We start from the raw sequence: 13,419 nt of genomic DNA on the forward strand, positions 1-13,419 counted from the left end.
GTTCTTCGGCTCCTTGTTTTGGACAAAATTTCTTTTCTTGAAAAGGAGATTAAGAAAATTGCTCAGTCTTTTCCTTTTTAGGTAGGGCACTGATTTACCCTTAGGATTCCATGCTGCTGGTAAAAGTGAGCTCAGGGGTCTTGGGAAACAGGCTGAGTATCTCCATCTCTGACTAGCAGACCCTGATGATAGTAATCGGAGTATCTCAGTCACCACCAGAAAAAGACTGTCTGAGTCTGTGGACAAATGGCAATAACGAAAGACAGTTTTCTAAAACACAAAAAAGGCTCTACTGTTAGAGTAGCCAGTCTTGCTATCATACTGTCTCTAAAGCTACTAAAAGTGAATATCTAATTATTTCTGGTAAGAAGAAAAGAATTCCAGAGATCACCTACTAGTAGAAAATCATGGCTGTCGGAGAAGTTTTAAATTGATTTAAAATGAATTTCATCCCAGACACACACATGTACACACACAAAGCAACACCTTCTAAACAGATAACAGGAAAGAATTAACTGGTTTTAAATAAAGTCATTGTAGTTCTTAACTCATTAATATCATGCATACTCATCCTTTGCTGTGTAGCTTGAATTCACAGGAATTAGTTGTATTCTCAACATGCCAGTTTTTGCTTCCTGAAGCCTTACTTTCCTGCTTGAGTAGTGGTTCTCACCCACAGACAATTTTGCCTCCCAGAGACATTTGGGAGTGTCTGGAAAGGTTTTTTTAGTTGTCAAAACTTAGGGGGCTGGGAAGGTAGCAGTGTGCTACTGGTGTTTAGTGGGTAGAGGCCAGGGATGCTACTAAACGTCCTAAATTGCACAGGACAACGACACCCAACAAAGAAGTACTCAGTCCAAAATGTCAGTGGTGCTGAGGTTGAGAAATTCTATACTGGAGTTGCAATCTTGTTGTCCCCCCGTGGGCTAAATCCAGTCTACAAATGTGTTTTTTGTCTACACAATATTTCTAAATTTTTTAATTAGTTGCCAGCCTGTAAATTTCTGACTTCTGTTGAAAACGTGGTTGATCTGGCAATACTGGGCCTGTAGTTCAACAGGGTTTATACTCTCCAGTCTCTACTGTCTCCCACTATCTTAACACCCAGCCCACCTGATTGATTTATGTTTTCTGTCTAGGCTCTCGAAGTGTGAGGCACAAAGAAGGAACGCTTAACTCTGGGCTATGATCCTTCCACCTTGAACTTCCTTTTGATTTCTTCAAACCACTCTCTAAGAGTAGCCATGACTCAAAAACCCAAGTTTTGCTGCCTTGACTCAACCCCACGTTAGCTTGCTTAATATTATTCAAAAGAGGTTATTTAAATATACTAATTAAGCAAGTGATTTGAAATTATCTGGCGATTCAAAAGACAGTTCCTCCAGTTTTTTCTTGAGGCTTGTAGGCTGTTCTAGAGGTTCTTCTAGGTCATGCTGCGGATCCTTGATGCTGAGTTTTGTAATTTCGTGGATGCTGCAGAATAAATTAAAGCATTATGAAATAAAAAATTTTAAATCAAAGGAACTATTTTTATGTAAGGTTTCAAATGACATTTTCATTATTTTACATGGGGTGTAAAGGTAAATTTACAGGGGGCATACTGGGATGGAAGTTAGGAGGGGTCATTAAGATTTAAGAAACAAACCAAATTTTGAGAGTCATGGAGATACTTTGCTTTTCTGTGGCTTACATAGTATCAAAATGGGTTATGGAAGAGGTGGTATTTCGAGTTACTTTTAAGGAGCGCTAGGAAAAGTTTTAATCATTTTACAGGAAGTTAAAATATGCATGGCTTTTCTTCAGAAGTGAAGCAAAAATACTTCCGACACATGGCATTGGGACTGGAAAATGTTTCAAATTAAAAGGACCTAAGATATAAGATGGTTATATTTTATTCACAACAGCTTTTCTCCACGTTCAGGTGTTTTGCTTGGAGATCTCTGGATTAGTATATAAATTAGGGTAATAAAATATGGCTGTTCTATGGCTTTCTCCCAGTGGCATTACCAAGCATGGCAATTTAGCTGCAGAATGATAGCAGCATCTCTTCACCTGGGGGAATCATTGACTTCTGACTCCTTCCATTGGACAGCCCGGGTGCTTTGACCCTGATTCCTCACAAAGTCTTCATCCAGCCCAGCCTGCTTCAGGGCGTCTCGATACCGTTGTTCTGCTTCTTTCCTGGCAAGGTCCTGTGGAATGGGAATTAATCTTCTGTAGCTGTTTAATGAATTACCAGATTATTCTAAATTATTTGCTTTATCAGTATTCCAACAATACTGCTCCTCTTCTGCCACCCTCCCCAGCCCTCCAGTCATGACTGCTGGGCACAGGTTTGCATGAGAATTACTTAGCCTGTTTTCAAACCTTAATGTGCATATGAAGTATCTACTTTCATTTGGTAGGTCTCAGAGGGGAAGGGCAGTTAGTGCATTGCTCACACTCTCCCTGGAGATGCCAACCACTGGTCCACGAACCACACTTGCAGAAGCAAGGATTTCAATTTTGGGGAGACAGTGAGACCCAGATGAAAAAGAATAAACTTAAAAATAAGATTAAAATTTATTAAGATGTAAAAGCAACCAAACCATCATCAAGAACACTGAAATACAACAAATAGAAAATAAGCTGCACTAGTAATACTCTGGAGGCCTGGTGGTGCAGTGGTTAAGAGCTACACCTGCTGACCAAAAAGGTCAGCAGTTCGAATCCACCAGGTGATCCTTGGAAATTTTATGGGGCAGTTCTACTCTGTCCCGTAGGGTCGCTATGAGTGGAATCGACTCAATGGCAGTGGGTTAGTAACAGTCAAGAAGCCCTGGGGGGCAGTGGTTAATGGCTCGGCTGCTACACTCTTAACGGAAGGATAGACAGTCTGTTTGTGGACTAGAAAAAGTGGTATTTTTATTTTTTAATTTAAGTGATCAAGAACAAAATCAGAGAGAGTACTTGGTATTCTTCCTGGAGTGGTGAAGGATCTGAGAGTGAGCTTTCTTGAAACAAATTAACATAAAGAGTAAAGTTAGTATGAGAGATTTCTAATAATACAAATCGCTAAGTAAATCCAAGACAGTCGTGTGCGTGTGTGTGTGTGTGCGCGCGCGCGCGTGCACATATACACATGCACAGAGTGGAGTGGACCCAGAAAATCCCTAGCTAAGGCACTGGCTGTAAGATGGGATACATGGCTAGCTAATGCCCACCAGGAAACACTGGTGGTGTAGTGGGTAAGTGCTATGGCTGCGAACCAAAGGGTCTGCAGTTTGAATCCGCCAGGTGCTCCTTGGAAACTCTATGCAGCAGTTCTGCTCTGTCCTGTAGGGTTGCTATGTGTTGGAATCGACTGCACTGAGTACTGGTTTATTGCCCAGCAACTGGAACCAGGTCACTTGGGGACCCCAACTTTTGTCTGAAGCTTGGGAGCGGGGAGAGAGATAGTCTGTTACAGCCCAAAGCTGCCTAGATGGTGGCCTTTCTATGCTGTTCAAGTAGCTCTTTGGGAGGTCTCAATTAAGTTCAGCTTCCCTAAAAGTTTAGAGACCATCTTAAAATTATTCCTCCTGTCTGAAAATCACTTAATCTGGAAAGGGTTTTGTGGGATGCCTTTTACCCTTAAGACCTATAAATGTACCCCAGGAGGCCCAGGGGCACCAGCACTGCTGGAGGAGAGTTGCCTTCCCAGCACTATAAACTATAGCTCCAGAATCAGGCTGAATCTTAGTCGTTAGTAAGTTAAAGATAATGTTAAGAACACAGTGTATCTTTGGGATCCAGCTTCCAGTCTGATTCAAACTGAAAGCTGGAGTATAGGGAAAACTCTAGGATGTTAGCTATCCCATTATAGATGCCTCTGAGATCCAGGCTTGGATGAAATCAGTCTAAGCAATGTTCCCTGTTGCGCTACTCATTTGAGGGAAAGTAGGAATAAAACAGGCCCAATTTAGATTCTCTGGGTCTGAAGGAAATGTTCAATACCCAGATATTAAAACTGTTACATAACTTCTAAGAGTCCTTTCATCCAAGAAGGAAAGAAAATGAATGATGGTTTAGTTTTACCTTGGTAACTTGTTCGAAGAGATAGGGCCTTGTTTGTATTCTCTTCATCATTTCCTCCAGTTCTTTCTTATACTCTTTTGCTCTCTTACGGTCATTATTCCTGGAATTAATAAGATTTCCAGAAAGAATTATGTCATTTTCCAATCCAGAGTATGCTTCATTCTACTTAAGCAGAATAACTCCCATAAAAAAAAAAAAAAAAACTCCCATGTACACTGTAAATTCCTAACTTTCTGGTCAGGAGCCTACCCTAATGACTGTTTTGCTGTTTTCAAGGCCAATGAGCTACTGGATCCCAGACAGGCACCCCCTTTGACACATGGAGGTCACTGACCGGTTCTCTTTCAGCTTCGCTTTGAACACCTCCTCCAGGCTTTTATGGGGATCCAAGGCTTTTGCACGCAAGGTCACGGATTTAGACATTGCTTGGCACTTCTTTTTATGCATTTCCAACCACTGAGTACTCTCATCTGCTTTGTCCCTTTTTTCAAGTGAACTTCTAAAGAGGAAAAAAAGTAATACAGATATCAACTTGGGTAAATATATTTAAAACCAATCTTAGTAACCTCCGTGGAAAGTAAGTTGGTGGTTTCTATGAATGGGGTAGATAATTTACCATAGTTGGCATTTTCAGAAAGAGTGAGATTCTGGAATTTGGTGCACTGGCAGACAAAGCCTTCCCAGCACCCTGGACAGAAGAAGTTGGTTCACTGAACTGAAAAACATGTGAGTTAAAATATCCTTACTTAAATGGCCAGACACACAATAGGTCTTTGCCAGACTGCTAGCCTATCAGGACACAAAGTAATACTAATAGCATTTGTTGAGCTACCTAACCTGAACCAACCACATAAAAAAAAAAAAAAAAAAACCACATACAGGCACCAAATAAATGCTTTATGTACTTTTATCTTATGTAATCCCCATACGTGCCCTATGAGGTAAGGACTGAGCCCGCTTTTTATAGATGAGGAGACTGAGGCTCAGAGGGGGCAAGTCACTTGTTCAAAGCTACACAGCATACCAGTAGGAAGCCAGGGATAGAATCAGGATCTCTGTCTTCCAAGCCTCAGTCCTTGACCACTGTTCTGTAAATGGTCAGCCGGAAGGTGCCAGGGTTTATGATCCTTTGGGAACACAAATCTGCTTTCAAAGAGGACTGGAACTGGGGCCTTCATCAATGGAGCTAAATTGGGGTCAACTTTCAGCACTTATATAAACATCATTCCACACCATACTATGGAGAGTTGCACTAAAGGAAAAAATGAGACTTGTCTTTAGGTGTTTACATTCAATGGACAGGTTAGGAAGGAGGACATGAAAGTTTCATCTGCTAATATGTCACATTCCCTGGTGCTGGAAGGCAGACGTGGACATTCTCTAGAGGTGGACCAGCCTTCTGTTCATGGGGCCGAGCTTACTGGGACCTCCTGACTTAGTTGCTGTAACTATGAAATTTGAGGAAGAGGGAAGTATCCTTGGATTCTAAATTGATTTCTAAAATCCATGTTTTAGGTCTTAAGGAGCCAAGCAGTAGGTTCAGTGTACTCCTCTGTGAGCCCCACAGGAAAGACTGAGACGTCAGACTTGTCTCAGAGCTAAACTATTCCATGACCTCTCTGCTCACTTCAGTTCAGAGGCCTAGCCAGAGGACTGGCTGGATGAGAACAGTACCATGACAGAGTCAGGTGAGTTAGAGTTAAAAATAAGAAGGTTTCTGCTTCCCAACTGATCTCTGATAGTTGCCCAAGATGAATCTCAGAGAATCTCAAACTGGGCAAGGGATGTCTCCTTATCCTCTTTGTGGCAGGTTCAGTCACCTAGCATTACACTTCTCTGACTTCCTAGGCCTCATGGCTTCCTCCCTCTTTTACCTATGTGGCTCTACTCATGTTCTCTCTGTTTGGAATTCTCTTTCTTTCATCATTGGCTAACTCCTTATTTTTCAGGTTTCACCTTAGACATTTATCATTCCAAGAGACTTGAGACTTCCCTGCCCCAGTCCCCTATACTCTGCCATCATTGCGCTACTTACAAAATACTGTAATTGTTTGCTTGCCTTTCTGTATTTCCGACTAGATACTAACTCTGTGTTCGATAAGCTATCTCCAGCCTTAACACCGTGCCTGGCCCCGGGAATATCTGCGGAATGATGGCAAGGTGTTCTCCACCACCATGTGTGGAGGCCATGTGTATTCCTGTCCAAACAGAATTTCTCCAACCCCTTGAGATCTCTTTATGACAGACGAGGAGGCTCAGCAGTAGGGTGCTTTCCAGCATTTGGGCCCAGATCAGAACATTTGAGTCTGCCGTGTGGCCTGACCACTTACCTGACTGCAGACTCCCTCTTTCTGGTGGCATCTGTGATATGCACAGGGAGGGTGTTGGCAGAGAGGGAAGCAAGGCCACTCAGAGAACGACTCCTTGGTGGGGGAGTGACAAGTGGTTGTGGGGAGTCCTAGAAGACATGAAGGCTAGTATTGGAGGGATGGCACATGTGATTAGTTTCTCTCTTAGCTAGGATTCAATTCAGTGAAGGGCTAGTCAGACTAAGAATCTTCATTTTTTTCCCTGGGAATAAGGCAAGGTTAATGAGATCTCAAGTTTAGTAACCATGCTAAGGCTTGAATATTAATCCAAAAGTTTTTGGTCAAATAAGGGTTCTTTGGATTTGGTATAGGGACATATGCAACTGAAGGAAGGGAAGTGTTCATATGGTCTTAAGCTTATAGGAATTGTGGGCCTGCTTACAACTGAGCCAGTACTTTAAAAAAATTAAGACTGAAAGATGCCATGAAAAGTACGTTCCATTGAGACCTGGCCACATCTCTGTATTTCAGGCCTCAGGCCCTGACCCTCCCACGGCCACCTGGGCTCTCACCCTCCTCCCTCCAGTGGTGTCAGCATTAGCCGGTCGCTGAGTGTGACGCAGGTTGGCAGTTCTCAGCAAGAAGGGCTTGTTTCGAGTCACTTCTTGGGTTTCCCTTCTCTTGGCAGCTCTTCTCTGGAAGGCCTTGTAAAGGCCCTCATAGTCAGGGACGGTAGGATTCACCTGAGGCTGGAATTCAAAGTCAGTCTGCAGAAACCCCAGCTTTTCCTTCTGAGTTCGGGTGGCTGTTCGAGACTGTGGGTCCGGCCGGCTACTAGAGGAGGCAATAGGGGAGGAAGCCATCCGGAGCATGTCCAAAGCTCTCATTTGGATGCGGATTTTCCTTAAGAGTTCAGTTTCTGTGGAGAAAAAGTTGGGTGGTGATGGGTGTGGAAGGACCAAACCTCATACCAAAAGGTTTGGAAAGCTTTCCTCCTTTCAAACACTGGCAGTAGTGTGCTGTAGCCAACTGTTAACTTTTTAGGAATTTTGTGAACTAGCTGACATCATGTGGGAAGCTTGAAATTGGCCACGATAGGAGTATTTATACCCCAGAAAATGGCAAACACTACAAATTGGTCTCTTTTTTTTTTTCTGGCAGCTGGTTGATAAAGGTTGACTGGCACACCACTGCCTGTGTGCCAGCCACGTTGTGGAAGTAGCTACCATTTACACTCACTGAGCACTTCCTAAAGTTCCATCTGCAAAGACTAGAAGCAGGAGGAAGTGGGCCAGATGCCTGCTCCTCCCCAGGTTTCCACATCTTTCTGCATCTCAGAGGAAGGCCCTTCCATCCACCCAACTACTCAAGCCTATTGCCTAAACCACCCTTGACTCCTCCCTCTCTCACTGAATCAGTCAAAAGAGGGTAGAACTCCCTGGTGGCACAGTGGTTAAGAGGGCAGCTGCTAACCAAAAGGTTCAGCAGTTCGAATCCACCAGCCACTCCTTGGAAACCCTGTGGGGCAGTTCTACTCTGTCCTATAGTGTTGCTATGAGTTAGAATCAACTGAAGGGCAGTGAGTTTGGTTTTGGTTTTTTATAGTGGCTATAATTCCATTTGAGGATGGGTTTTCTTTGTTATGTCAATGAGGCAGTATTAGTGTAGGGTGTGTCTTAAATCAATCTGTTTTGAGATACAAAAGAGCAGATTAAGCAAGCAAGCAAGCAGAGATGGGGGAAGATGGATGCCATGCCACATGAAGACCCCAAAGAAGGAGAGAGAAAGCCTTCCCCTAGAGCTGGCACACTCAATTCAGACTAAACTGTAAGAAAATAAATTTTTGTTTGTTAAACCACCTGCTTGTATTTCTGTTACAACAGCACCAGAAAACTAAGACAGACCCCATGCTTCCCCCTTTAATTACTGCAAATGACTCATTTGTAATTTTTTGTCTATTATCTGCCTTCCTCACCTGTCTACAAACTCCAAGTCTGTTTATTCACCATAGAACAGTGCCTGGTGCATGGCACATGTTAGTGAGCGAATAAAGCCCCAGTCCCTTATTCACAGCTACACTTCTTGAAATGAGTAAATAATCATCCCACCAGTAATTTCAGTGACTGATACTAACTCACCAGAATGAGGGAGGGTTTGGAGAGCTTGCCCTGAGTAGTTGGGTAGTGGTGGAACTGGCCTGCACTGGTCTTTGGCTGTCTCATTGGTTCTCTACTCTCACATCTGTCAGAGGACTTTGTATCCACTGGGCTGGGTGACTGAGTGGCCAACAGGTTGAACCTTGAGGGTACGCCCTGTAGGACCTCTCACTCTCCACTCTTTATGGGCTTCCCCCAGACCTAAACCTACCCCCATGGCCTGCACTGAGCTGTCCAGTGCAGCCTCTAGTGGGTCCACCTGAACAACTCATCTCCAAACCAGTCTGACCCCTGAGCCCTGAGGAATCCCACAGCGCCTCTCAGTCTCCCCAGGCAGGAGATGATGAGGTGGCAAAGACGTCTGTACCCTGTAGTTTGTCCCCTAGGGCTGGCTCCAGAATAGACTTTGGGATCTTCTTGGTGGCTTTCCGCTTGGGGACCTCAGCCTGTACTGTGGTAGCCAAGTCCCTCTGTCGAGCAGCTTCCTTTCGTTGCTCATCCTTCTCTAGGAAACTGAAGGGCTTCAGGGAAGAGAGGAGCAGTTCCCTCCTCTTCTGGATTCCTGCCCGCCTGCGGGCCTCACTGCGCTCCATGATCTCCTGGTAGAGGGGCAGGTAGACGTGTGCTGGCACAGGCTGTGCCCGGAACTGGCGATGGCACTCAGCCTCCTCCTGGCCCTGCCTCTGGGCCTGCTGCCTCTCATGCTCAAAGGAGGAGGGTGAGGCTAGCCACTGGGCCTTCTTTCGGGCTTCGCGCAGAGTCATGTGGAATGGCCGGGGGACAGTGATGGATGAGACCCAGGAGCTGATGCTTCTGTGCTGGGAGAGGGGCCCGGAGACAGACGGTGGGCTGGGTTGAGCCCTGGGACTGTCCAAGGGAAGGTTGCTCAGGGAGCAACGCCTTGTGGAGTCACACCTAAGAGGAGAAAGCAGATCTGTGCACAGAGGACAGGGCAGCCAGGATCCTCCTCCCCACTCCTCCCTTCCCAGCAGGTCCCAACTGGCTTCTCAGCCTAACATCACAACTCACGGGCTTCTCCCACAGGCCATCAAACAGCTATAGTAGGAAGTCTCTTCATAGAACTGGTCTAGAAATTGCCCCTTTGCACTCTAATATTTTCATTTGAGAGATAGTACAGTGCAAACCTGGGCTCTAGAGTTAGACAGACCCAGGTTTAAATCTTCCCTCAAACAATTACCAGTTATGTGACCTTGAGAAAGTCTCAATTTCCTCGCCTGTAGAATGGCAAAAGTAATAGCCACTTACAGGGTTATTGGAGCCCTGGTGGTGCAGTGGTTAAAAGCTCAGCTGCTAACCAAAAGGTCAGCAGTTTGAATCCACCAGTCACTCCTTGGAAACCATATAGGGTGGTTCTACTCTGTCTTACAGGGTCGCTATAAGGCAGAATTGACTTGACAGCAATGGATTTGTTTGTTTTTTTTACAGGGCTATTGGGAGGAGAAAATATGCATTAAATGCTACATGTATATATGCATATAGCGGTGCTTGGCCAAGGTGAATGTATAATAAATGGTAGCTAGTACATTTTTTTTTTCTTTAGTACAATTGTTGTCATTCTTGGGGAGATAGTATGTTTAGGAAAGGCATTCCTTTAATCAATTCCAATGCTTCAGGTGACTAAGGGTCACCCAAAGTGATTAAGGATTGCTGGAGAGGAATTGGAATACTTGAATGGCCTGAAAACGGATCCTACGTTGGAGCCTGGCTAAGTGGCAACTTGAAGAAGTGACCTTGGCTTTCCATAGGAAGGAGATGAGGCCCAGGGACATGACATGACTTACCCAAAGTTGTGGAGTGGGGCAGCTGTCGCACCACAGTGACTTACCTCAGAGACTGGGGGCAGTGGACCTGTGGCTTCCCCCTGCCCTTGTTGTGAAAGAAACTCTCCAGGTCCTCGTTATCTTCAGAGAGGTTCCCATCACTGTCTGCATCAGATTGATAAAGGGATTCCAACAGGCACCACCTGTCTTTCTGCGTGAGTACCTCTCGGTGCTTGTAAAAGCTCCTGGTTGAGCCAGATGTAGAATCTGTCTCCTCCTCTGGGCTGAGGAACTCATCAAGTTTGCCAGCCCTGGGCAAGACCTGTGTGTCCCCAGACAGCTCCTCTTCTGCTTCTGTGTCTGAGGAAGATTTCGGAGGAAATATCTAAAATGAAACGGAAATAGACTGTGGATCAAATTATAATTTCAAATTCATTCAAAACATAACTGTTAATCTCACTTTGAATAAGCCTTTGGATATTAGAGACTGGGGCAGAACAAAGAAAAGAAAGGCATGTTCCTTGCTCTAATGAAATTTCACAACCTGTACTTGGGGCTGTTCTTGGTAAAGGGGCAGGAGAGAGAAGCCAAGAGCTTAAAGTTAGTTCCCTACTCCATGCAGTACAGTTAGCATTTACAGAGTAACTACTCTGGACCATGCATTCTGCCCCCTGCACACCAGGAATCCTACCCATGACCTTGGCCACACTCTGGGTTTTATCTGCTTGTTACCCATCCTCCTTCTCCTGCTTCCTGTCTGCACTTCTGCATTTCTCATATTCTAGTTAATTTCTACTCTATCACCAGGAATGAATGATGAACAGGAGAGACAGCACCATCTAGGTGAGAGAGCAATGTTCTTCTAACTTTTACTCATTCATTTACTTAGAACATATTTATTGGGTGCCTAATGAGTTTTAGGAGCTCTGGTGGCACAGTGGTTAAGAGCTCGGCTACTAACCAAAAGGTCAGCAGTTTGAATCCATTGGCCATCCACCAGCTGCTCCTTGGAAATCCTGTGGGGCAGTTCTACTCTGTCCTATAGGCTCACTATAAGTCAGAATCTACTCGATAGCAATGGGTTTGGTTTGTTTGGTTTTGGTTTAACGGGTACTAGGCATTTGGATGAGAACAAGACAAACGAGGTCCCTCCTCTCATGAAGCTTACATTCTAGTGAGTGGAAACAATTTGATAAGTTCAGTGAAAACTATAAAACACTGTGAGGTTATAGAGTGATGGAGTGGCTATAGAAAGCTCTTCCCATTGATAAAGCCCGTCAGATAAAGATCACCGGGAATGTACCTATAATCAAAGTTAGGCTTATTAATTTATTGCAGCATATGATGAGAAACCATGGTGAATGGATGGAGGGCTTTCGGTAAGAGGGTCGTGGAGGGGGTTTCTATAGGATTGGCTTGTGTGTAATGATTCTGAGGGTTAGGGGAAGCAGGGATCAACTCTGAGTTAGTTTACAGGTTGATTCATTGCTGTCATGAAGTTGGGACAGTTTAGTATGTGGGTGGTTGAGCAATTTTTATTCAAAAGGTAGGGAAAACAAAGTGGGTAAGTAATTGGTAAGTGGTAAGCACAATCATTCAGAAGAAGGGGGTATTAGTAATTTTCCAGCTAAGGTGTAGCCCTGGAAGAAACCTTGTTTTTTGTTGTTCTTGCTGCTGGCCTTATCTGTGCCTGCTACAGTCTGTTTTACATTCTCAGTCATGGACTGATTTTTATTCTCCCACTGTGGAGGAATTTTGGACTGACACCTGATTGAGAAGAAGCCAGCCTTGCTAAAATCTGGGGTAATAATGTTCTGGGCTTGAGAAGCAGCAATTGCAAAGGCCTTGAAGCAGGATCCCGAGGTAGGAACAGACTTGGCTGTTGAAGAGGTAGAAAGAGGGCCAGTGTGGTTGGAGCACAGTGGCATGAGATGATATCAGAGGGGTAGGCAAAGGGCCAGGATGGGGCTGTAGAGGCCCAGTGGTTGCAGCAGATAGAGCAGTTGGGGGCAGGCCACTGCAGTCCTCCAGGTGATACCTGGGGGAGGTTTTACTAGGTTCTCTAAGGTCCAGACGTAATACTGGAAAGAACACCGTTACTGGGTCAGAGGTATGGATGTGCTGTAGTCCTGGCTTTGCCACTAAAGAGCGGGTGACATTGGGAAAGTGTCTTTTTTTTAATAACAATTTTGAGATATCATTCACATACCATATGAGTCATACAACTCACCCATTGTAAATGTACAATTCAATGGTTTTTAGTATATTTACAAAGTTGTACAGCCGTCACCAGGATCAATTTTTGAATATTTTCATCATCCCAAAAGAAACCCACACTCTTCAGCAGTCACTCCCAGCTCCTCCTAACCCCCACTCCCCTGGCGCTAGGCAAACACCAATCTACTTTGTCTCCACAGATTTTGGGAAAATTTCTTAATCGCTCTGTGCCTCAGTTTTCTCATCTACAAATGGGTACAACAACTATACTTTTGGTCATAGAGTGGTTGAGAGGGATAAGCGAAAACCGAGTGCACTTGCTACAGTCCTATGAACAGCCCAGTATAAGTCTCAAACTATCCGGAGTCAGACCCCGTTTCCGGCCCCTAAACGCTACCGATTTTAATTCTACAACCCTTCGTGCCACGCCCCTGTCTGTCTCCCAGGCAACGTCAAACAGTGCCCTCTCTTAGGGTTTCCTTTCTGGAGCGCAGTCCTTCTTCCTCCCCTTTTCCTTCCCTCCTTACCTGACCGCTCCACTCCGAGCCCCCGGGGGCTCCTGCAGGCCTCCCCACAGTCATCTCAGCCAGGCAGAAGGAGAAGCGGCGGTGACTGCGGCGGCGTCTACAGCAGTGACAACGACGGTGGCGACGCTAGCAACGCGGAGTCAGGTTCCGCCCCCTTTCTAGCGTTGGCCTCTGATTGGTGGATGCTATAAACCAGTTTCCTTGCCAGGCTGTCGGTAGTCCAGTCCCGGCTGCGGACTGTCAGATGCCGGTGTGAGAGACCAGTCTCGAAATAATTCCGCCCAAAGAGGCAAAGATCGTTTTCTGATTGGCCTATTCCTTCCGCGAGTTTTATTTCCGATTCGGAGACCGCGGCTGAAGTGGCACATGATTG

The 13,419-nt window shown here is 45.1% G+C and overlaps 1 protein-coding gene across 2 annotated transcripts; it reads right to left on the minus strand.

Annotated features, from left to right (window-relative positions):
* Positions 1-76: 76 nt before the first annotated feature.
* On the minus strand, positions 77-13,383 carry FAM161B (FAM161 centrosomal protein B). Of its 2 annotated transcripts, none has more exons than XM_049899042.1 (9): positions 13,047-13,383; positions 10,368-10,687; positions 8,889-9,436; positions 7,109-7,284; positions 6,387-6,514; positions 4,391-4,555; positions 4,057-4,156; positions 2,053-2,192; positions 77-1,473 (listed from the first exon to the last, which is right to left on the minus strand). In XM_049899042.1, exons 1-9 carry the CDS (start codon positions 13,098-13,100, stop codon positions 1,335-1,337), a joined length of 1,770 nt encoding a protein of 589 aa, XP_049754999.1. In that variant the 5' UTR covers positions 13,101-13,383; the 3' UTR covers positions 77-1,334. The 2 variants fall into 2 exon arrangements, with proteins under 2 accessions (XP_049754999.1, XP_049754998.1); XM_049899041.1 differs by having other exon boundaries at positions 6,938-7,284.
* Between the last annotated feature and the right edge of the window lie 36 nt (positions 13,384-13,419).

Source organism: Elephas maximus, chromosome 10 (genome assembly GCF_024166365.1).
Source record: "Elephas maximus indicus isolate mEleMax1 chromosome 10, mEleMax1 primary haplotype, whole genome shotgun sequence".
Classification (NCBI taxonomy): domain Eukaryota; kingdom Metazoa; phylum Chordata; class Mammalia; order Proboscidea; family Elephantidae; genus Elephas; species Elephas maximus.